This window comes from Rhinoderma darwinii, chromosome 1 (assembly GCF_050947455.1).
Source record: "Rhinoderma darwinii isolate aRhiDar2 chromosome 1, aRhiDar2.hap1, whole genome shotgun sequence".
NCBI classification, from domain to species: Eukaryota; Metazoa; Chordata; class Amphibia; order Anura; family Rhinodermatidae; genus Rhinoderma; species Rhinoderma darwinii.
Genome location: NC_134687.1, coordinates 516,396,599 through 516,423,166, shown reverse-complemented (window position 1 = coordinate 516,423,166; position 26,568 = coordinate 516,396,599). Strand labels below are relative to the sequence as shown.

At 40.1% G+C, this 26,568-nt stretch overlaps 1 protein-coding gene across 2 annotated transcripts in view; it reads left to right on the top strand.

The window, feature by feature from the left end:
• The window catches only part of KCNN2 (potassium calcium-activated channel subfamily N member 2), a 192,446-nt gene that overhangs the window by 152,573 nt on the left and 13,305 nt on the right, over positions 1-26,568 (top strand). For both annotated transcript variants that reach the window (XM_075836526.1, XM_075836535.1), the window contains one exon: positions 20,875-21,002. In XM_075836526.1, the coding sequence (XP_075692641.1) occupies positions 20,875-21,002 (128 nt within the window). The remainder of the gene's footprint in view (positions 1-20,874; positions 21,003-26,568) is intronic.

The following is a 26,568-nucleotide window of genomic DNA, read 5'->3' as shown; positions in this document are numbered from 1 at the left end:
CAGTACAATATATTACAATACTATACTAACACCCCCCCCCCCCCCAACTGGCTTTAACTGGCCCTGTAACTAAGGGGTTAATCTTGTACACAAAAAGGCATGTAGGGAAAGAGAGTTGCAGCTGTATGGCGATGAAAGGGTTACAGTAGGGAGGTTTTGGTAGTGTAGTGTAGGGTTAATACAGCTTCTGCTGTATTTGTGTGTAATGTGCAGGGCTTGGGGAGGTTTAAGGGTTAAACCAATGTGCAGGTAGTGTAGGTTTAATTTGCAGGGCTATGGGAGTTGAATATGATACCAGGGGACCAGGGGTTAAATATATGGGGAGAAGGGTAGGATAATGACCAGGGGAAAAATGTTCGTTGTATAAAGGAGGGAGAGGTAAAGGGTTAACCAGGAAAAATGCTCGTTGTATAGGGTAAAGGGTTAAGTGTAGCTGCTGCTACACGTGGAGATCGTGGGTGATACTTAGGCGTTGGTGGAGCAGTGAGGGATCCGAAGGGAGCAGGAGAGGATTTACGTTGGTGTGGGCGAGCGGGAACAGAAAGAGCTCTGCAGGCCTGCTTGTCATTTTAAACCCTCTCTGTGCACTTCTGTATGACATCGCATACTCATGCACGTGCGGGGGTGGTGTGCAGGCCATAGGGTAGGAAACAAGACGTTTAAAGCAAATCTTCGGATTGTAAACAAGACAATGCAGCCGGCTGAAGCAACTGGCTTACTTCATTATATGGGTCATTTTCCCATGGGCATATGTGTAAATACAAATTCATGTCTGATGGGACAATAGATACATATATATATCTATACACATCTATATATATATAAATATATAAAACCCTTCCCTTTACATGCCCAATCTCCTAGCTAATCTAATAGGCGCTGTCACGCTAATAAGGCTTGTGAAAATTGTGTCCCAAAAAGTTAATTTTTTCAAAGTCATGAGCTTTTTTCTAAATATGCAAATGAGGCTATACTAGAGAAGTGGCTGTCAAGACCAGCAATTCTCCTAAGGTGGAGCTACCTCACAGCCTCTGACGCTGTCCTATCAGCATGAAGCGGCTTCACACAGTGTGAGAGACTGAGGGAGGGGGGTTCACTTCAAATAGCCATATCTCGGGCTGTGGACCACCTAGAACAGTGGATCTGGTGACATATGAAAGATGAGATCTTTCATATGGCACCAGGATTGCAGTTCTAGCTGTGAAACAACCAGAGGTGTCACAAGTTAAAGACACAGTCGGGAATGGAGGCGGTATACTATACTATATGATCACACTGTGTGGCTGGGCTGCGGAGGAGAACTATATGACACTGACTGGACAGCGTCATACAGAAAACATTACACCCCCCAGAGTGAAAATAATGAGTTTATTGAATTCAATAAAATGTGTTCACAAAAAAAAAACAACTGATGGGCAGCCAGGGTGTAGTACAAATCAGGCGATGGACCTTGAGGAATTATAAGCTCACAAGCACTATGCAGCCATTGTTCTATCATGTCATAAAATGTAGTAACTAGCTGAGCACTGTTCATGAAACTTATGGGCTTTTCTGGGGCTCACAATTTGCTGCTTAAGTCTAGGGCTACACAGCAACTTTTTGTAGCGCAACTTTTACACTTTAACCCCTTAGTGACCAAGCTTGTTTGGACCTTAATGACGAAGCCAAATTTGTCAAATCTGGTATGTGTGACTTTATCAGAGAATAACTCTGTGAAAGTTTTGAATATCCAAGTAATTCTGACATTGTTTTTTCGTCACATGTTGTACTTTATTTTAGTGGTAAAAGTAGACTGATACGATTTGCGGAAATAACTTAAAAAATAGAAAAATTGAAGAAATTTTGTAAAAATTATCATTTTTCCCTATTTTTAACTGCAATATGTCACATATGTACACACATACTGTACAATTTTTTTATTAAATATATATTTCCATCTCTTTACTCTATTTTGGCAGCACTTTTGAAAAAAAAAAATAATTTTTGAGCAATTTAGAGGACTTACAAGTTAAGTAATAATTTTATAAATTTTGTAGTACATTTTGTTTTCCTGCACCAAGCCAGGTTTTCATAGGCTCATAGGTGTCAGAATGGTGGAAACCCCCACAAGTGACCCCATTTTGAAAACTAGACCCCTTAAGGTATTTATTAAGGGGTGTTGTAAGTATTTTGACCCCACAGTTTTTTTGTAAGAATTCATGCAAAGCAGGCATAAAAAAATATAATTTAACTTTTTTCATAAAAGTATCACTTTGAAGACCGATTTCTTTGTAAAGCGACCATGAGAATGAAGAAACACACCCAAAAATCTATCACCCTGTTTCTCCTGTTTTCAAAAATGCCCCCATTGTGACCCTAATGCGTTGCCTGGACACACGACAGGGCCCGAAAGGGAGGGAGCACCCGGAGGCTTTCAGGACTCATATTTTGCTTGAAAATGTTTTAGGCCCCACTGTACATTTGGAGAGGTTTTGAACTACCAGAACGATAGAAACTCCCCATAAACGACCCCATTTAGAAAACTAGACCCCTTAAGGTATTTATCTAGGGGTGTAGTGAGTATTTTGACCCCACAGTTTTTTGCTAAATTTAATGCATAGCTGGTGAAATAAAATAAAAAAAACACTTTTTATATAAAAGTATCACTTTGAAGACCAATTTCTTTGTAAAGCGAACATGAAAATGAAGAAACACACCCCAAAATCTATCACCCTGTTTCTCCTGTTTTCAAAAATACTCTCATTGTTGCCATAATCTGCTTATTAGACCTGTGGCTGGGCCAAAAAGAGAGGGAGCACCCTTTGGCTTTCAGGGCACAATTGAATAAATTCTAGGCCCCATATCATGCATTTAGAGGCATTGAGCTGCCTGAACAAAAAAAAACCACGCAGAAATGACCCCATTTTAAAAACTAAACCCCTAAAGGTATTCATCTAGTGGTGTAGTGGGCATGCGGACCAAAAATTTTTTAAATGAGGAAATAATGGGTATCATTTCAGACACTATGGGTATATAATGTTTTCTTCAAGCTTTTATTACGTTTCCACATGAAATAGAGGAGACGTGGTAGAAGGTTATTTTGTTAGAAATACGCCACATTAATAAATTTGTGCGGCACAGAATAGAAGTGAAGCCGTGTATTCATAATGGATACATGTTGCTATAGACGTATTTGCCTGTACTTATGACTATGTCTTGCTGAAGAAGCAGTTGGTGCCATTATGATGTCATTGTGGACAGAATTCTGTCCTAATATAAAATCAGTCAGAGAGGAAAAAATAAACTGTACTGGAGTGACGGGCAATATCTTCAAACAAATGGAGGAAAATGTATCCAACTATGTTGCAAACTCGAGTCTGTTCACTAGATAGAAGAACACCTGCAGGGCTGTCATGACAAGGATTTTTTTTTTCAGTGACTGGTTGTACAACGTCTCTTTAGCTCCATCAATCCTTATGAGGGACGAATGTGCCAAGTGACGCGGTACACCATAACAGGCCCCTGCCCGGCAAGGTAGGAACCGCTATGTGCACAAAACAACCAATCACCTACAGAATATATAAAAGGACAGTGTCCAAAACCATCTATAGGAACAGTAAAGGATCACTAATCCCCAAAATGATGTCAGTATTTCCAGAAGAACCGTAACAAAGCCCATGGTGTATTGATAAGGAACAGCTCAATTATTAGAGATCCTCCAAATAAAAAAAAAAGATCATGCCCGTATCACGGTACAGAATTAGGAATGTAACAGCTGTATGTGGCAGGACATAGTCATAAGAACAGTCAAAATAAAAAAATTGTGGATGTGGGATTTTGTACTGGACAATTAATTCCAGCACTTGATCACCCACAAATAAATAAAAAAAATCATAAGGGGTAAAATTAGTTTCACGGTCTGAAAAAAATGTGCTCTACAACCTCTCCCACAAGAAATAATCCCTACTTGGAAAGCCCACGAACTAAAAAGAAAATATAAAGAAATTGACTCCCTAAAAAGGCCCCCAACCCATTATTTTTTTTTGTGTTAAATTCTAGTAATTTGCAACCGTGTGAAAGGTTTCGAAACAGGGATAGTTACAAAGGGCTGGTTTTGATGGACACATGGGGCAATAAAAGCGGGTATCCCTCCTCCTGCCATGCCTGCTACATACCCGACACCTTTTTTGGGGATATTTTTGGGTCTCAGTGGAGGGAATAGGGTGTAAAAAGTGGCGCTCTGAAAGCCTGCGCACATCCTCAGATTCGCAGGATTGTGCCGGTATAGTGGACTCAAAAAGGAGATGCTCAATGACCTTCTCCTGAAATTGAAGGAAAGTGAGCGTTCCTTGGGCTTTTTTGAAAATAACAAAACTGTTATAGGTAGCAACCTGGATGAGGTAGATTGCTACCTTTTTGTACCAGGCCTTATTTTTGCGCTTCACCAGGTAAGGCTGAAGCACCTGGTCGGAAAGGTCTACACCCCCCATAAATTTGTTGTAGTCTGTTACACAGACAGGTTTCTGCTTTGCAGTGGTAGCCCCCCTCTCCGTAATTGCCACAGTGGTGTCCGTGTGTACGGTGGACAGCATGTAGACATCCTTCTTGTCGGCCCACTTCACTGCAAGCAATTCCTGACTTGCAAGGGCCATGGATGTTCCCTTTCCCAAACGCCTGGACACCAACTGTTGTGGGAGTCCCACTCTGTTCTTCCGTACTGTCCCACAGGCCCCTGTATTTGCAGCATGGAGGGCTTTATAAAGGGCAACGCTGGTATAAAAATTGTCTGTATAGACGTGGTACCCCTTGTGCAGAAATGGCTCCATTAGGTTCCACACAATTTTGCCAGAGGTGCCAATAGTTTCTGGGCAGCCTGGGGTATAAATTTGGCAGTCCCTGCCTTCATAGATTTTGAAACCGCAGGTGTAACCCGTTGTGCTCTCGCAAACTTTGTACAATTTCACCCCATATCTGGCTCGTTTGGAAGGGATGAATTGACGAAAGGAAAGACGCCCTTTGAAGCTCATGAGCGATTCATCTACTGACAAATTTTTGTCAGGGGTGTACAACTTTAAAAATAAATCATTTAGAAGGGTGATTAATGGCCTTAATTTATTAAGCCGATCATAAGCTGGGTCACTTCTTGGGGGGACTTGGGAATTATCAGTAAAATGCATGAATCGCATTAGGGCCTCATAGCGGTTTCTGGACATCACTGCTGCAAATACAGGGGTAGCGTGGACAGCACTACAAGTCCAGTAGGACCGGACAGAGGGTTTTTTAACCAAACCCATATTGAGGGTAATGCCTAAAATTTTTTTTATTTCTGGGACACTTGTGGGGCTCCACATTCTGGAGTACATAGATGCAGGCTTTTGTAGAACAAACTGCCTAGCATACAGATTAGTCTGCTGGACTATCAAGTCTAGGACCGTATCACATATAAATAAATTAAAAAAATTATAGGGGGTAAAATTTTGGACGTCGACACTAATTCCTGGGGTCGCTTCAAATTGGGGTACTTGGGGGGAAAATGATAGTGCAGGATCCCACATCACGGGAGGGACTGCAACACTCGGCCCTGCACTTGACACCTCTACAGCGACTGACGTATCCACCACCATAGGACTATGGGGTTCAGCGGTGGAATTAGAATCGTCACTGTCACTGTCTGGAACAAATTCTGAAGCGGTGTCTGTTTCGCTTTCAGAAGTGTCGGAACATAGCAAGGCGTAGGCTTGCTCCGCGCTGTACATACGCTGAGACATATTTATAGATGTGTATGTATATATATATATATATATATATGCCCTATAAGTCCTAACCCTAAAGTAAACCTAAAATCCTAAAAACGACACAAATTTTTTTATTTTTTTTTATATATATATTTTTTTTATATATTTTTTTTTTTATATAACAGACGTAAAATTAATTCTAAACGGCCCTAAACACGAACGCTAAACTAGCCCTAACCCTAAAGTAACGCTAAACTAACGGTAAACTAGCACTAACGCTAAACTAGAACTAACGCTAAACTAGCACTAACGCTAAACTAGCGCTGACGCTAATCTAGCGCTGACGCTAATATAGATTTGATATATTATATATATATATATATATGTATGTATAAGAACGATGATTTTTTATCACTTTTTTTCTTTCTTCACAGCACAGGACTTAGACTGATTTCTCTCTCCTCTCAGAACAACTACAATGGGAGGAGAGAGAAACACAGCCCATGTCCTGGCTGTGTTTTGAAAACAACTGTCAGTGATCTCTGTGATAGGTTTTATCACAGAGATCACCTGATCAGGGACCAGTCACAACGGTCCCTGATTGTTGCTGTGCCAGATGACGACACAGGTAAGTTATGCAAAGCGCACTCGGGCGCCATTTTGGGGGGGGGGGAATCGGACCGTGGGGGGGGGGATCGGACCGGGGGGGGGGGATCGGACCGGGGGGGGGGGATCGGACCGGGGGGGGGATCGGACATGAAGGGGAATCGGACGGGGGGGGGCGCACTATTTACCCGTTCTCTCTCCTCTCTAAGGAGTTATTCCATGAGAGGAGAGAGAAATGGCGATTATCCGCCGGTTTAGCGTGAACGCCGTGAAATAGCGATTCACGGCGATCACGTGACCAGAGACCACTCGTTATGGTCTCTGGTCGTTGCCCCGAACTCTCAGCTACCTCCGGTAGCTGAGAGAACGGAGCCCCGATCTTTAATTTCGGCGCTACTTTAGGCTAATGCGATCACGTTAAAAGGCGTCGCATTAGCCTAAAGCCCATTAGTGAGGAACGTAAAAAGGCGTACTGTTGGTCACTAAGGGGTTAACTGTCGAGCAGCAGCTGCAGTCTACAAGAGTGAATGGAGTGGCATGCATCCTCTAGACTGCAGCTGTAGTTTAATGGTTAAAATTTGAAAAGTTGCGCTACAAAAAGTCACCGTGTTGCCCTAGTTACATAAACATAGAAAGGAGCTGCCTGCAACAGCCAACCCTATTTCCCAGCCACCACTAATATATGAAAAAAGAGTTACAATTTTATTAGCTACTTATAGCTGGACAGACCACAATTAGGATTTAAAATTATCACCAGCCGAGATCGGACAAACACATGTGTAACCTGATTGACCAGGCATATCTGCATGTAACATAGGATTATATCTTCCCTATTCAGTTAAATTGTCAGTAACCAGTAGCAGCAATAGGTCCGATCAGCGGCAGTGTCTAAAATATGAACAGCCCCCCCGACATGTTTCGCCACTAAGTAGCGTCCTCAGGGGTACACGGGGCTAATGGCGGCGCGGAATAAAGGAGATCCTGATATAGACACGTAAAATGACGTGTCAGAAGGTGTGTCGGGCCAATTGGCCTATGGCAATGAGGGAGACACAGAGGCCTCTCAGCTGTGTTCAGCCAACGAATGAATGACATGATAAGGTGCTTCAATCAGAAAGGGGAGGCGACGCATGCGCATAAGGGTGAAAGAACGACTTAGTGCATTTATCCAGATTCAAGCCGCGAATCGACTCGCGCCTGCGCAGATGCACAGAACAGTGACTTAGTACCAGAATGGCTCGTTCTAACCAACGATGCATTAGCATCATATATATTGAAACCCCTTGCCGTCTCTATAATAAAAGCGACACATTAGCAAACATTCATACACCAACAATGCCGGCATACAACGGGACAAGATAGAATGTATGTCCCCGACAGTCAGTTGCTACATTGTAATCCAAATAGCGGACTAGGTTGATAGGCTAAGGGCTACCAAGTCCAGTCAGGTCAATTCACAGCTAAAAGGTATCTCCAAAAACCCCTCTCAGGGATATGCCATACTTATGAAAATCAATCCAGGATCAATAAATACATATATATAATATATCAGTGACAATAAAGCCGCCTCCACCATGTGGTCAAAGCCATAATTAATGTAGATAGGTGGATCAGTCTAACCTTTTGATTAGAAATGATTATCATATTGTTACATTATTTTGTTATTAGTGTAAGTTCTCCACAAAACTGTAAAGAACGCTATGGCAGGTAAGTATTATCCTCAGAGGTGGATTCACCAACTTAATACCATGTCTCCATTAGGTCTGAATGAGGGTTTTACCTTCAGTGCTTTCCTTTAATTCCACAGTTGGACATCGAGAATTTCTCTCATTGATGTTTTTGTCCATACCTTTGGACCTCTGGGAATTATGTATATACATATAGAAACTACTTATAATGTGAACAATACTTACCTGCCATAGCGTTCTTTACAGTTTTGTGGAGAACTTACACTAATAACAAAATAATGTAACAATATGATAATCATTTCTAATCAAAAGGTTAGACTGATCCACCTATCTACATTAATTATGGCTTTGACCACATGGTGGAGGCGGCTTTATTGTCACTGATATATTATATATATGTATTTATTGATCCTGGATTGATTTTCATAAGTATGGCATATCCCTGAGAGGGGTTTTTGGAGATACCTTTTAGCTGTGAATTGACCTGACTGGACTTGGTAGCCCTTAGCCTATCAACCTAGTCCGCTATTTGGATTACAATGTAGCAACTGACTGTCGGGGACATACATTCTATCTTGTCCCGTTGTATGCCGGCATTGTTGGTGTATGAATGTTTGCTAATGTGTCGCTTTTATTATAGAGACGGCAAGGGGTTTCAATATATATGATGCTAATGCATCGTTGGTTAGAACGAGCCATTCTGGTACTAAGTCACTGTTCTGTGCATCTGCGCAGGCGCGAGTCGATTCGCGGCTTGAATCTGGATAAATGCACTAAGTCGTTCTTTCACCCTTATGCGCATGCGTCGCCTCCCCTTTCTGATTGAAGCACCTTATCATGTCATTCATTCGTTGGCTGAACACAGCTGAGAGGCCTCTGTGTCTCCCTCATTGCCATAGGCCAATTGGCCCGACACACCTTCTGACACGTCATTTTACGTGTCTATATCAGGATCTCCTTTATTCCGCGCCGCCATTAGCCCCGTGTACCCCTGAGGACGCTACTTAGTGGCGAAACATGTCGGGGGGGCTGTTCATATTTTAGACACTGCCGCTGATCGGACCTATTGCTGCTACTGGTTACTGACAATTTAACTGAATAGGGAAGATATAATCCTATGTTACATGCAGATATGCCTGGTCAATCAGGTTACACATGTGTTTGTCCGATCTCGGCTGGTGATAATTTTAAATCCTAATTGTGGTCTGTCCAGCTATAAGTAGCTAATAAAATTGTAACTCTTTTTTCATATATTAGTGGTGGCTGGGAAATAGGGTTGGCTGTTGCAGGCAGCTCCTTTCTATGTTTATGTATATTGTGCCCGCCAGCTACCAAGGGTCATATCCTCGTTCGCCCTAGTTACATAGTTACATATAGTTACATAGTTAGTACGGCTGAAAAAAGGCACATGTCCATCAAGTTCAACCAAGGGAAGGGAAAAGGGAAGGAAAAATTTCTACACATAGGAGCTAATATTTTTTTGTTCTAGGAAATTATCTAACCCTTTTTTAAAGCCATCTACTGTCCCTGCTGTGACCAGCTCCTGCGGTAGACTATTCCATAAATTCACCGTTCTTACTGTAAAGAAGCCTTGTCGCCTCTGCAGCTTGAACCTTTTTTTCTCCAGACGGAGGGAGTGCCCCCTTGTTTTTTGAGGGGGTTTTACAAGGAACAGGATTTCACCATATTTTTTGTATGTGCCATTAATATATTTATATAAGTTAATCATGTCCCCCCTTAGTCGTCTTTTTTCAAGGCTAAATAGGTTTAATTCTTTCAATCTTTCCTCATAACTTAAATTCTCCATGCCCCTTATTAGCTTCGTTGCTCTTCTTTGTATTTTTTCCAACTCCAGGGCATCCTTTCTATGAACTGGAGCCCAGAACTGGACTGCATATTCTAGATGAGGCCTCACTAATGCTTTGTAAAGTGGCATTATTACATCCCTGTCCCGAGAGTCCATGCCTCTTTTAATACATGACAATATCCTGCTGGCCTTTGAATTAGCTGATTGACACTGCATGCTGTTATTGAGTTTATGATTTACAAGTACACCCAGATCCTTCTCAACAAGTGAATCCGCCAGTGTAGCGCCCCCTAGGACATATGATGCCTGCAGGTTGTTGGTACCCAGATGCATAACTTTACATTTATCTACATTAAACTTCATCTGCCAAGTGGACGCCCAAACACTTAGTTTGTTTAAATCTGCCTGTAATTCATGAACATCTTCCATAGTCTGAACTATATTACATAGCTTGGTGTCATCTGCAAAAATAGAAAAATAGAAATCGTGCTATTAATCCCATCCTCTATATCATTAATAAATAAGTTGAATAATAGTGGTCCCAGCACTGAACCCTGGGGTACACCACTTATAACCGGTGACCATTCAGAGAAGGAATCATTGACCACAACTCTCTGGATACGGTCCTTGAGCCAATTCTCAATCCAATTACAAACTATATTTTCTAAACCTATAGTCCTTAATTTACCCATTAGGCGTCTATGGGGGACAGTGTCAAATGCCTTTGCAAAGTCCAAAAACACTAAATCCACAGCGGCCCCTCTGTCTAGACTTCTGCTCACCTCTTCATAAAAACAGATTAGGTTAGTTTGACAACTTCTGTCCTTAGTAAAACCGTGCTGGCTGTCACTTATAATGCTATTTATTGTCACATAATCCTGTATATAGTCCCTCAATAGCCCCTCAAACATTTTCCCCACGATGGATGTTAAGCTTACTGGTCTATAATTACCCGGGGAAGACCTAGAGCCCTTTTTGAAAATAGGCACCACATTTGCCCTGCGCCAGTCCCTTGGCACTATACCAGTCACTAGAGATTCTCTGAATATTATGAAAAGGGGGACAGAAATAACTGAACTAAGCTCTTTAAGAATTCTAGGGTGTAACCCATCTGGTCCCGGGGCCTTGTGCACATTTATTTTATTTAATTTAGCTTGGACCATCTCTACATTCATCCAATTCAGTATATCAACTGATATATTAACAGCACTGGCACCGGCTACATCAGCTGCTCCTTCTTCAGTTGTATATACAGAGCTAAAGAACCCATTTAGTAACTCTGCCTTCTCTTGATCCCCTGTGATCAACTCCCCATTACCATTATCTAGGGGTCCTACATGTTCAGACCTTGGCTTTTTTGCATTTATATGCTTGAAGAATTTTTTGGGATTTGTTTTACTATCCCTGGCCACCTGCCTTTCATTTTGTATTTTTGCTAATTTTATTACATTTTTACAGATTTTATTAAGCTCTTTATATTTTACAAAGGCTACAGCTATACCCTCAGATTTGTATTTTTTAAATGCCCTTTTTTTGTCATGTATTGCCCCTTTCACAGAAGGTGTAAGCCATGTGGGGTTTAATTTGAGTCGTTTATACTTGTTACCTGTAGGAATAAATTTTGCACTATAATAACTCAAAGTAGATTTGAAAATCTCCCATTTATCATTTGTCCCATTATTTGACATTAGTTCTTCCCAGTCTATATCCTGAATTGCCGCCCTCATCCTGGGGAAATTGGCTTTCTTAAAATTAAATGTTTTTGCCCTCCCAGCCTGCGTTTGTTTTTTACAGTATAGGTAAAATGTAACTATATTATGATCACTGTTACCGAGGTTTTCACGAACATTGACATTCCCAACAAGATCTGCATTATTAGAAATGACCAGATCCAACAGAGCTTCACCTCTAGTCGGGTCTTCCACAAACTGGCCCATAAAATTTTCCTGCAACAGGTTGAGGAAATTTCTCCCCTTTGCAGTTGAAGCCGAACCATGACACCAATTAATATCCCGGAAATTAAAATCTCCCATTATCACTACAGTACCCGCCTGTGCAGCCCGCTCCATCTGTTTATATAGCTGAACTTCCATCTCCTCAGTTATATTGGGGGGTCTATAGATTACACCAAAAGTAATTTTTTCAGTGTTTACCTCCCTTTCTAGTTCCACCCACAAGGTTTCAACCTCCTCACAGTATTCACCCACTATTGTCTCTTTCACACTTGCCTTCATATCATTTCTCACATACAGACATACACCACCACCTTTCCTATTTGTCCTGTCTTTCCGAAAAAGTGTAAAACCCTGTAGATTTACAGCCCAGTCATGTGAAGAGTCCAGCCATGTTTCAGCAACACCAACTATATCTATATTTTCTTCCAGTATCAAGGCCTCCAGCTCCCCCATTTTGCTTGCTAGACTTCTGGCATTTGTGAACATACACTTTAACTTGCCTGTCAGTTTTTCACTTTTATTATCAGAAATGTGATTTGACATTAATCGGTCCTTTTTATTTACACTGATGTTTTGTAACGAAAGGATCTCCTTATCTTGTTGTCTAGTCCTCTCCCCACATTCTGTTTCTCCCCCCACCAATATAGTCTGACCCCTCTCTAACCTGGCTACCCCTTTTTTTTCTACATTGACCTCCCTCCTCAGCCCTAGTTTAAATACTCCGCCACCCCAGCTAGAATTCTCTCCCCCAGCACAGCGGACCCCCTTCCATTTAGGTGCAAATCATCTGCAGAATACAGTTTGTACCCCAATGAAAAGTCAGCCCAGTGCTCTAGGAACCCAAATCCTTCTCCTCTACACCAAGACTTCAGCCATGCATTTAACTCCCTAAGCTCCCGCTGTCTTTCCTGTGATGCGCATGGCACAGGCAGTATTCCTGAGAATACTACTTTGGAGGTCCTTCCCTTCAGCTTGTAGCCTAGTTCTTTAAAATTATTCTTAAGGCTCCTCCACCTACCATTTATTCTGTCGTTGGTACCGACATGGACCACGACAGCTGGATCATCACCAGCCCCTCCCAGCATTTTGTCCACCCGTTCCACCACATGCCGAACCCTGGCACCAGGGAGACAGCAAACCATTCGGTTGAGGTGGTCTTGGCGACAAATAATTCTATCCGTCTTCCTGATTATAGAATCCCCTACGACTATCAATTGTCTTGGCTTACCTGCATTACCATCCCGCCGACTACTAGCTGGGCTGTTCTCCCGGCTGTTAGGGAGATCCGTATCCACTAGGGCTGCCATTTCTGAGACTGACACCCTCGCATCATCACCCAACTTGGCAATTTTGCCTGGAATGTCAGAAACCGGATCGGCCTTCCTTGTCTTTGACCCCTTTCTACTGCCCCTAACTACATTAACCCAGCTACTTACCTGATCCTGCTCACCCATGTCTTCACCCTCCAGTTGTAACCCACTAACTGCATGCTCTGTGAGCAGCAAGCTCCGTTCAAAATTGTCTATCCTCCTCAGTGTTGCATTCTGCTCCTCCAGATCTCTAATACGAGCTTCCAGGTGAACAATATGCTCACATCTGCCACAGAGATATTCACTCTGGAACTCCGGCTCCAGTCGTGCATACATATGGCAAACTGTGCACTGAAGAAAACCTCCAATCTTGCTGTCCATTATCCCAGTTACAAAAAAAACAGCGAACAGGTGTTAATCAAAAAGATAAAGAAGTAGAAGAGCACTTACTTGGGCTTTAACTCCTCTTTTGAACTCCGGTTTTTGGAACTCCACTTAATATACAAACCACTTGTTATTCAAGCCACAGAGCCAGTCTGAAAGGAATTACCAGTTACCACCCAAAACAAATCGGAAATTATATCATCATAGTCTGATAATTATGTTGCCATTTTTCTGTCAAGTCGAGGAGGCCATTTTTACAAAAGTGATACAAGGAAGTTCAGCTATTTGGGTTGGTACTTTTAAATTGGTTTCTTCGTAAATTGTCATTTTGTTGATAGAACCTGCTAACAAAATAATCTGTTTCTGAGTAGCTAATTCAAAGGTGACATGTGCACTAAAATGAATAAAATACCATTCTGGTATGTTTTACAGAAACCTATATAAATCTTTACAGTAAGTGAATAATTTAATCTAATGTAGGCTCATATTGGTGCTTAAGTCTTTCCTGTAAGCATTATTTCAGTGCATCTTTCCTGGATAATCCATTTTGCAAAGAGTACCATGAAGTCTGTTACCATTACTGTAAATTGAAGTTTGCTACTTGAGTATAAAATGCCTGGGTTATAGTGGCACAGATTGCTAGACAGCTTGCAGTATCAGAAATATTGTGGAAGTACTTATTTGCATATTTAAATGTAAGAAGCCTAAATTAAATTCTTAAAGGCAAGGTGTACTGGCTCTCTAGACAGTGCAAGGACATACCATTTATTATTTCATTAATTGCTCTATAGGGGCCCAAAATCTTTTCTGTTGCCAATGTCATTTATGATTGAAGGAATGAGTCCACTACAGTGCCGAAGTGTCAGATCTTGTCATTTAATGCTTCTTAACCAGAAACACAAGATAGTTGGTGTCGCTTATTTGCTGAGAGTGGCTTAATATCATCACCTAACAAACAATAGTACCAGGGGTAAATATACTATATGTGCATCTTGTGCAGGGTCATGTTGACCCAGAAGGTAGATGAGCTCACCGCCACCTTAAAACCAGCTTCCTACTGTCTGTTAGATTGCATGTAGGAGATTAAGCTGTCTATTTCATGTTTCACAATTACTGGTGTATTGGTAATTGGGAGACCTAAGCTTTCAAGAGCAAAAGGCACATATACTATTCTCTCACAAGGCCCTTTGCGGCCACCCCTAAGTGCCACTTCCTCTGTGCTCTGTATTTTATGGGTATATAGATGTTACATGCCTATCATCTAAACCCATAGTTTGTGAATAGGTAAATGGGTAGGTCTTACAAAAGTGATAAAGTAAAGTTTACTGTTGCCTTCATCCAAGTTCTACTACATGCAGTTTTTTACCACTGCTGGGCCTCAGCTCCATTATTTAAAGGGAATCTATCTATCTCTATCTATCTATCTATCTATCTATCTATCTATCTATCTATCTATCTATCTATCTATCTATCTATCTATCTATCTATCTATCTATCTATCTATCTATCTATCTATCTATCTAACTCCTGAAATATTCCACTGGCAATTGAGCTCTCTCAATAGGCTGATAATTCCTCTTGTGCACAATAGGGGCAGGATCAGGAGTCATATACTTGTCATGAAAGGATCGCTAATCTCATTTTAGCAAAAAATTATACTCCTGTTATAAAGCTGGAAGCAGATGAAACAGGATCACACTCTTGACAATAGGTGATGGGGACAGCTCAGCTCCTCCTCTCTCCTCGCCCTTCCTGTACAATGACTACTGCACATGTCATAGAGCATGCCCACAACACTATCCAATGGAAGTCAACAGGTTGTTTTCTAAGGTTTCTTATGTCCATGTGTTTGTAAAACAAATCTTTGAAACTGCTGTTCACAGCTCAACGCAAGATGGCTTTCCCGGCCATGATACTGTAAAAAAAAAAAAAAAAAAAAAAATGAAAACAAATTAGAAAATATGATTAAAGAATAATTTCAAAATAGTTAAAAAAAAACATGAAAACTTCTAGGAAATGTACCATGTTTAATAAAGACAGAGGAAATACAATGATAAAAAAAGCAACATGTTCAAAAATCTGTTTCACCAACATATATAGCCGCTATGGTAAAATACCACTGCGGACAGAGTATGAACTTTACATTCTATAGTTTTTCGAAAACTGGGGGATCTTGATTTTACCAAATAGATTTAAAGGGAACCTGTCACCAGCATTTCACCTATTAATCCAGCAATACCTGGTGGTAGTGGGTGAAAAATCATTTCAATATAACCTATAATTGTCTTCTTAGTCGGCTCTGTAGCTTTAGTATTCAGTTTTTTAGCGTTCCCACACCGTATGCTAATGAGCATAAAAGAGTAAAATCTTCGTTTGAAAAGAGTCATATCTTCATTCCTCAAGTCTTTCCGAGTTTGCCCCGCCTCCTTACCTTTGATTGACAGCTCCTCGCCTTCCCCCAGCACACAAAATCCTGCGCTTGTGCATTGATGTCCTCTTCTGGTGTGTGCGTACAACGGGACACCGGATTATTACGATAAAAGGCGCAAAATGTTTGCAGACCGTTATTTACAGCCAGAGGAGGAGTTTAGCAGAGGGGATAACGGTAATGAACTTTTGATAGCAGCGGCCAGTGAGGGATAAGTAAAGTTCAATAGGTGAAATGCTGGTGACAGGTTCCCTTTAAGTTTGTTTAATTTACAAACAAATTACTAACAAATATAACATGAATAAAGATTTCAATTAGAAATAGGTCACCCTGAAATCTTAACGAAGTTTACTTCCAAAGCGGGATGAGAAATATAGCTGAAGAACTTATGTCCCCTGCTGCTTGTGGTTTTAAGTCATGAAGGGAACTGTAATAGTTGGAATTAAGCTCCTTTGAATTGCAGAAATGATTAGGATATCTTACTGCAGATTGATCATGGAACATCAAAACATGAAGGTCAAGGCAAGTGAGTGACTGGAATGAGCTTTGATATGCTGAATGGATATTTTTTCCACTAGCGACCTGATGGAATGAGATGAGGATCAGTCTCTGTTAATAACAACTGGAACACTGCATTGAGTTTTCAAAGACATACAAGTTTGTTTGAATATAACATTGAGTGCCCCAGTGAATATTGTTGTGATCGTCATTAATTTACCATCCGTAGTTTCAGGTCGTTTTACCCAACACAGATTTTGAGACATTAGTAAAAAGCAACTTCTCCACAGGCTATTGACTTTTGTTATGTAGTGACTCTTTCTAAAGCATTTAGGTGGAATTCTTATTAAAAATTAAATAACTTGCACTAATTAATGTTAAGCTGCAAAATAACTAGGAGGATGAGAAATGCATTAGGGGATATGTTTGAATTTGTTATAGGCTGTTTAACAGTTTAACACACACTCTCCCATCAGGTAGGTATTAAACCCGTTATGTATCTGTTTCTGAGAAAGGTGAGTGACAACACAGCCAAGGGCAGATTGACAGTGATCATGGGTCACTTACCATCCACTATAGTAAATATGGGTTAATACATTGCATGAGGAGCACCTATCTCTTAGATTTCTTTTTTTTAGCCTTGTGATTAGACTTCAAGTACTATTGTAACTGACTAAAAGGCCGTGGACCCCTATGGACATAAGCCTTAGGGCATTGCCTAATGCCTCAATGGTCAGTCTGCCCTTTATCATCGTTTTATTCCATAGTTTATGAGGACTGTGATGATGACTTTCACCCAGTTTTCCAAGAGATAATATAACTCGGGAACAGATTATTTCAATGTTAAAGAACTTTACACAATTGGACAATTCAAGAACATATTTACAAGTATATTTTTTTGGGTAATACTCTTTAAACTGCTATCATTGGCAGACAAGTCACATACGAAGCCTTTGCACTACACAAGAACCTATTGACAATTGGTCCAACCGCCACTCTACTTTCTACTAGATTACATGTAAGGTACTGCTTTAATCTGATTGAAGGTGTACAGTTGGACCCCATTCACATGTGTTAGATTTGACTTGGTTTTAAGCATAGTTCTATGCCGAAAGCTGTGTAAATTCCGATGATAATCCACAACCCATGTATGTAAATGGGGTTTACTGCACAGAAAATCCGAGGGTCAGCTAATCTTCATGCAGATGTGATGCATAATCCGAGACTGAGCCTCATATTTCTGCAGCGGAAATACATGTCGGATTTCATGGCGACATGTAAATGGAGCCTTACCGAAGGGTCGTAATATCATGGCTAGAGAGCCATTAGAAAGAGGTGCCCTATGACCGTCTATTTTAAATTAGCTGTTTGAGAACATACTGTTCTGGCACAGAGAAACACTGCTTTCTATATTGAAAGAAAGTTTTATGTTGCTTGGATTGTATAGTTTTAATTCATAATAAGATTATTCTTTTTTCAATTGATGTCTTCTAATACGGAAGCCAACAACATATGAAAATACAATCTGTTCTCACAAAGCCGCCTCTGAAAGTCTTCTTCTTTATTTCTATATGACAATTTTTTAATTAGTTCCAGTCACCCAACAGAATCCAAAGAAACGCAAGGCAGACATCATAAGATTGCCGATGTTATAGGGTTGTAAATAAAAAGTTATATTATATTAATAAGATGATTAATGGATGTCTCCCAGGAGTTGTTCTTGGGGATTGATTTGCTACATAACTTATATTATAGTGTTGGATAATCTTTATTTGTACCTCCCATAGAGCCCTTTTAAGATTTGCAGGAATATAAGCACCAGTTCAGTAAAACATAAGCCTTACTTTGCGCTCAATTTGAAAACAATCAGAACAAATTTGCTCCCAATTTGCACACACGGTTTTCTCTAAAAATAAAACTGATTCTGACTGACCTCTCATCCATTGGTTTTCGTGAAGATATTTTTTATTATAGACCAGACTGTTGCAGACATGTTCCTGAAAACATGATTTGTAGCAGATGGATGTTTCCTGTAGTTCCCCAATAATAGCACAGCCTAGCTGTCATTTTTTGTGTATACACTTGACATTCATCTGCAGATCTAGAGCCCTTGCTAACCATATAATGCCAAAACTTCCACAGCTAAAAAAGTAAAATGTAAAAATTGAATGTTTTATCAATCAATATATGTGTTACTTTACATAGAATGCCTTTTATGAACTCCCATTTCTGCAATTACATATATTTAGAAAATCTGAATTAAGGCTAAATCAATCATAGGGGCTCCTTCCAACTACAAAACACCACTCTGAGGCCCCATGCACACGGCCGTCCCCGTAATCATGGCCAACGATTGTAGGCACGGCCAGCCACAGATGGCCGCCCGCTTTTTCGGGCCATGCTCCCATACAAAGTATGGGAGCATGGCCCGTAAAATGCAAAAGAACAGACATGTTCCATAATTTTCAGAACATTTCTACGGCACAGACACCCATCTGTAGTGATAAGTAAAGGTGTCCATGGCCAATAAAACTGAATGGGTCCGTAATTGCGGACCGTATTACGGTTCGCAATTACAGAGAGTTTTTACGGTCGTGTGCATGGGGCCTTAGTCTTTAAATTGGCTAATCCGGTTTTGACCATCACCTTCCATCCTTGGCTTTGCCACTTTAATAATCTTTTTCCATTTTGAAGGACATTATATCTTTCTGAATGGTATCTCCTCCCCCTTTGCAGGACAGTTTATATACCTGATATGCTGGACATCTTATTTCCATCCTACCTTTTCCAGAATTGCTCCCCTCTTCCTTTACAGGACATCTTCTCCCCTCATGCTGTACATAGTAACGTAGTTACTAAGGTTGAATAAAAACTCGAGTCTATCACTTTCCACTTATTATCCTATTGACCCAGAGGCAGGCAAAATAGCCCAGGAAGGTAGTTTGCAATTGCCTCACATTAGGGGAGAAAATAATTCTTGACTGCAAATATGGCAAGCAGGATAAATCCCTGGATCAATCAGCCATCTCTAGTAATCTAGTGCATAAAACTTAGAATATTACTTATTTCAAGAAAGGCATCTAGGTGACCTTTAAACGTCAAACAAATTAACCATAATAACATCCCGTGGCAAAGAGTTCCATGGTCTCACTGATGGTGAAGCTTTCTTTCCTCGAGATGTGGTGGATGCCTCCTTGTCAAGATACATCTCCCCCGCTAAATGCAATCAGCCAATAAATATAAAGCCTTTTATTAATTCTGGTTCACCTATAGCCTAATCTCTCCCAGTCAGCAAGGGATATCAGTGTGGCAGAATATTGTAATGTATTGTAAGTTCTCAATGTGTTTATGGTGCAGAATAACTTGGTATTTACCACTGGGACATCTGTGGCTCTGGACAGGAGATCCATGGATTTGTGCCACAATTGACTTTGCCCAACAGCATCTTTGAGCTCCAATTTTTCTTTTAAATCCTAGACATGAGTTAAAGATATGCAGTACAAACATTGTGTCACACTCCAGGGCAGCCTGTTGAAGAACCTGTCAGGGGGAAGACTATGTCAGGTCATACCTCGCATGGTTTTCTGACACATTTCTGGTAAGCAAAGTGTCAGAAACTTTTAAGATACAAATCGCTGGCTAACAGACTGCAATCTATCCTTCCGAATATTTCCTTCCCAAACAGGCTTTACTCATGGTAGATCCCTGACCAATAATATTAGAACGCCGATTAGTGCCATCACCCATTCTGAACAACAGCGGCAAATTAAAAAAATTCTGGTCAGCCTAGATGCCGATAAAGCGTTGACCGCATGTTCTTGGCCCACGTTATTAGAATTTTGACATTTCTGCATTTTGCGAAGGATTTTTTTGTATGCAGTCCAAGCCATTTATTCTAGTTCCCAGTCTATAGTGTGGGTCAATAATTTTCCCTCCCCGTGTTTGATGTGAGTAGGGGGACAAGACAGGGATGCCCCTTTCCCTTCTCCTGTTCAACTAACCTCTTGATCCTCTTCTTAGAATGTTGCATGAACTGCCCTTTTCAATCTGTATTTCATGGTATAAGGATTGGCAGTGAGGAAACAAAACTAGTGAACGGAGACAAACAGAAAGCAACTGAAACAAAAGAATTACCATTGAAATCAATGGTGATTCTAACGGAACCGTTGCTTTCCATTTAATGTTGCGATCCTCTCTTCCTCTGACGGAAAAGAGGTAAACATATACTAACGCTAGTGTGAACTTAGCCTTAAGAAAAACGTAATAAAAAGAGTTTTACAAAAAAAAATTGTTACGCATGGTGTGACTCTGAATCCCTGCCAACTTTTCCCCACATATTCGTATGTGTTGGAAAAAGTGTCGCAATGGCTTCATAAATTTCAATAAGCTCAAGTTTTATTTAAGGGTTTACTCATGATGTTTAATTGGGATATGTACTTAAACTTTGACGTGTTTTACTTGAGTTGTGTTTGTTTTCTCCGCAGGTGAAAAATGCAGCAGCTAATGTACTCAGGGAAACATGGTTAATTTACAAAAACACAAAACTGGTCAAAAAGATAGACCACGCAAAAGTGAGAAAACATCAGCGCAAATTCTTGCAGGCTATCCACCAGTAAGTGATTTATTTCTCATTTTATTTGAATGGATTTTCCAGTGGAATTACCTCGTTTTTTTTATTGTTAATGACAATTTGCCCTAGGATAATGACTTTATATGGGACTACGTGCCCCTGTGATGCAGGTGGTAAAGTCTTATGGAGTCTGATATGCACAAAATGACCTCTTATGTCATTTGTATAAGGTGTCTGTAGTTTGGTGCCCTGCATTTTACCAAAAAGTCTGATACCTTACCTGAGCTTTATAAAGGCTCAGCCTTTATAAAATTGGGCTCCAAAACAGCCAATGACTTATGGTACTGTAGAATGAGGCCGGTGCCCCCTTGTCACAGAAGAACTGATTCTCATACAGTGGGAATTGACATTCTCCAATGATTAATTCTCCTTAAGAAATGAAATAAATCATGTTGTTGTTGTTGTTTTTTGTTTTTTTTTAAGATTGCTTTCAAGTTGTTAAAATCTTATCTTATTTATAGTCATCAACAATTATATAATCATGAAACAGACACATCCAGACATGAAGGGATTCTCCCAACTAGTGTTTCACCTGTTTTGATGTGAGATGAGGATCCTTTTTAATTGAAATTACTCATGTAGTTCAAGGAAGAGACTCAGGAAAAAAACTGTTTTAGTCTTTTTAGTCAGGGTGTGTTATTAGAAGTCTGCCAAGTTTTCTTTTGCACACTACTTCAAAGAGATATATGACATTGAATGCTGCCTCTAAAAAACATTCTAGTTCTAACTGTATAGGTGGTAATATACATAATATTTATAGTCTCGAACTTTGCATACTGAGAGATGTGATATTAATGCTCCTCAAAGGAAGTGTTACTGGGTACAGAACAGCTTGACGGTATTACTCATTAATAGAACTTTATTAATATAATGGCAATGGCATATTCCCAATTTAACAAGTTGATATAAACATAAAAGCACCTTTCTATTTTCTATATTCTGGCACTAATGGTGCGTCAAGGCGTAGAAGACTATTTCCGCCACAGATTTTTCAGCAAATCCGCGATGATTCTGTGGCAAAATCTGAATATATTAGGGTGTGTCCAGACATGGTGGATTTACTGTGGATTTGCCACAGTTTTCACCCTGTACATTACAAAGGGTGAAACTCGTGGTAAAAATCCACTGCTTTTCCACCACGTCTGGACACACACTAATATATGCAGATTTTGATATAGAATCATTGCAGATTTTCCGCATATTCGCTGCAAAATTCGTGATGGATAACCACATGTTTAGTGTACAGGATGTCACACAAGCAGGAGATAAACACTAGTAGCATGGTCATGTGACTGCATGTGAGCCTGGATAACAGAGACCTTTCAGCTACAGACAGCACATTAGTAAGGGACTAGTCTTACTGCAGTTAAACCATCTACACACAACTTGTAAAGATCTGAAAAACTTTTTAAGTGCAAGATAACCACATAATGATAGTTATTCATCATGGGATTTTGCCTGTGACTGAGAATTTCGCCCTGTAGTGATACTAAAACTGGCCTTACTTATTAGTATGCAGTAGTTTGCTATGGGATATGTAGGATATTTGATCGTTAGTTCACTTATGTGCATGTTTTTTTTCTCTTATGAATTTTTTCTTACATTGGCCAGTAATAGTCTGAAAGTTATATGTGGGACCCTTCTGTATAAAAGTAACAGCCAATGCCACCTGACATATTTTTCATGAAATAATATGTACATATGACCTAATGTACAACTCATCAGTGTACAACTCATCAGCCAAGTGGTGTCCTTTTTTTATCTCATGTGTATGGCCAGTTTAACACCCTGGGTCTCCACGCAAACCATTTATATGGATGAATAACCTTTTTAACTCTCAAATTTCATATAGTATTTGGTACAGATCCTTTTTTATGGTTAAAATAACTGTCTTCTCTTTGCTTGTTATGCTTATTCCTTAATATTATTTTTTTTATTGGGCTCACCCAGAACCACTTTAAATCATTTTCATAGTCCGATATTAATTTCATTGATACAGACACGACAATACAAACAGCTATTTGATATAACATGTTAAAAGAATTCTTCCGTCGTGCCTCCTCTGGCTGAACAGTTGGAGAAAGCATTTTGGTCCCATTTAGATGCGACTATTTAGAGACCGAATAGAATTTGCCACCACTGCTGTATTCCTTGTAAATATGGCAGACAACAGAGACCACTTATGTTGTGTTGGTAGAGGCATTAGTGAAGAACCTGTTAACTTTAAAAAGATAATAAAATACGTCCTCTCCCCATAGTCATTAAAAATGTATTCCTACAGTTGTGGTAGAACCTCTTAGGGATATTAATCTAGTTTATAATAGTGTAATCTCCGCAGTCAAACTACTGCTCTGTGTATTCTTCCCAATCATTTTGGATACGGCTAGTATTCCTCAAGCCTCCCTAGGTTTATTTTCAGCAGAATTGAGCGCGGATTTTACTAATTTTATCAGATGTGATCTGTGATAACCATATTTCAGGACTGGTGATATGCAATTGCAAATTGGCATATCATAAATATAGTATGCAACTGGTTTACGATTATATGTGACTATTTTGCTGTACATATGTGTAAGTGTATTCGATTTTCAGAATATTGGTTATAATGTAGAATTATGAATAATTTAATATGGTTCTCTAAAAGGAAATGCATATAGATGCAGTAAATGAGTGACAAACAGCTCTCATTTCTCATATAGATTCTTTAAGAATTTGGTCCCAAGAACAGTATTAGGATAAAAAAAATAATTATTGTCCTTTCTATTAATGATAGTTAAGCTCATATATGTAACTACCCCATCCATATGTATTAGCATATTGTTACAAACGCTCAACACCTTCATGCACATGGATTGATTTGTAATAGAAACTATATTAGTAAATGAGAGCGCACCTAGTCTCTTCAGGAATATTTATGTCTTCCCAGAAAACCTCTTCAAATAAGGTAACGATAATCCATGCAAAAAGTGTAGATTCTAAGTTTCCCTTAACATGTATACATTCTTACAGTTTATTTTAAACAGGTTTCCCTTTGTTTGTCTGGTTTTTTTTCTGTTTTTTTTTTTATTCCACCAAAATGAAAATAGAGCTCGGAAGTAAGTTATGCTGTATCAGCTGTTGTTTAAAACTTTTTAAGGCTTTTTACAACTGCATGCCAAGAACTGATTATTCCTCTTTAGATCATTAACTTTGCTGCTTGAGGGGGTGTCAGCTCCTGAAGATGGGCTGCTGTCCTGTCAATCACATATGCGTTATTGATATGATTGCTGTCATGGAATTTTAACCTGAAGTCATGATCGTAAACCTGTGATAAGTGAAAGTAAGAAATTATAAGGAACTCTTCACCGTGTTAATTTGTAGTCGTTCATTGATAATAAGAAAATTTGCATACTATTGTTGTGAGGTAGGTTCACACAGGGCAGTTTAATGCTGTTTCGATGCATTTCTTGAAGCCAAAGCAAGGAGTGGATCTGAAAGGGAGAAAAAGTATAACGGAAGGATTTATCCACTCTATGTTTTGTTTAAAATGATCCATCAAAAACTGCATCTGTGTGGACCTGTCCATAGGGTTTCTGTTCCCTTCTTTTCAAAAAGTATGTATTAAAACCAATTTGAGTAGTTCCACGCTAAGTTAATAGTTACCAAATGTGATCATATGGAGTGTTCACACTGTGATATGTATGTATGTGTATATATATATATATATATATATATATATATATATACACACACCACTCCAACACCACCAAATATTAGGCCATGTGCACGTTACCAGAGGATGAATCAATTCCCCAACTTGAATGTGGAAGAAACCATAGGACAAGGAAACAGCACCTGCCACAAGCAGCCCCCCTTATAGATAGTGCCCCCTGTAGAATGTGCCATACAGCCCCCCTGTAGACAGTGCTTTACAGCCCTGCCTATAGACAGTGTCACACCACACATGTAGATAGCGCCCCCACCTCCCCCTTGTAGATAGTGCCATACCGCCCCCCCTGTAGATATCGCCAAAAATCACCCCTGTATATAGAGCTATACAGCTCCCACTGTATATAGTGCCACACAGCCCCCCTCCTTTGTATATAGTGCCACACAGCACCCCCTTTATAGATAGTGCCACACAGCCCTCCTTAGTAGATAGTGTCACACACAGACCCCTATAGATTGCGCCACACACAGCCCACTGTAAATCGAGCCACAGCCCTCCCCTTGTAGAGAGTTCCATACAGCCCCCCTAGTAGATAGTGCCACACAGCCCCCCCTTAGTAGTGCCGCACAGCCCCTTGTATATTTTGCCACACAGCCCCCATGTGTATAGTGCCACACAGCTCCCCCGTTTGTATTGTGCCACACAGCTCCCCCTTGTGTATAGTGCCACACAGCTCCCTCTTGTGTATAGTGTCACAAGGCAATGGCGCATCCGAGAAAGTTGTATCAGCCAGGGTGATGTCAATCAAACATGGAAAGGTGGGTTTGGAGGCAGGACTATGTGATTCCTCAGGATAGCGGCACCGCCCCATGACACTCTAATGAGTAATTAGCATATAGTGTGCGCCATTTTAAAAGTGGATTTTAAACATTTTGCATCTGAAAAAAAACATACTTTCGGAAATATTGTCAGGTCATATATTACAATGAATTGAGAACAATTCCATCTGCCCTGCAATTTTGTTATTATAAATATATTCTATATAATTACATCTCCAGAACCAAGCTCAATACATATATACAGCACCACAACAAAACTTAGTACATAAATACAGCCCCAGAACCAAGTTCAGTACATATATACAGCACCAGAACCAAGCTCAGTACATAAATACAGCACCAGAACAAAGCTCAGTACATATATACACAATACCAGAAGAAAGTTCAGTACATAAATACAGCACCAGAACCGAGCTCAGTACATATATACAGCACCATAACAAAGCTCAGTACATATATACAGCACCAGAACAAAGCTCATACATATATACAACACCAGAACAAAGCTCAGTAGTTAAATACAGCATCAGAACCAAGCTCAGTACATATATACAACACGGGAACAAATACAACTTAATTTAGTGCAACCCCTACCGTATAGGTTTGTACGGCGTAAAACTACAGCTCCCAGCATGGCTCTAGCAATGGTAAGGATATGCTGGGAGATGCTGTTTCACAAAAAAAAAACATACCACCCATAAGATCGCTGCAGATCATACAGTGACTACAGTACTGATAAGATAAGAGGAGGAATAAACATTTACAATAAGTGACTCACCAATGACGTCTCATATTCTAGTTCTTTTTTTCTCCCTCCGGTCCAGACCTCTATGATGGATTTCTTCTGGCCACGACCCATTTATGCAGTTTTCCGCTCAGATGTCATCACTTCTCACTTTTAAAACATTTCTGCACCTATAAACGAAGTTAAAATTCTCAACACCTCTAAATATAATAGCACCATACACTGCACCACTAACTATAATAGCACCATACATTGTGTCCCTGATTATAATAGTACCATACACTGTGTCCCACACACACACACTGTGCCAGCTGT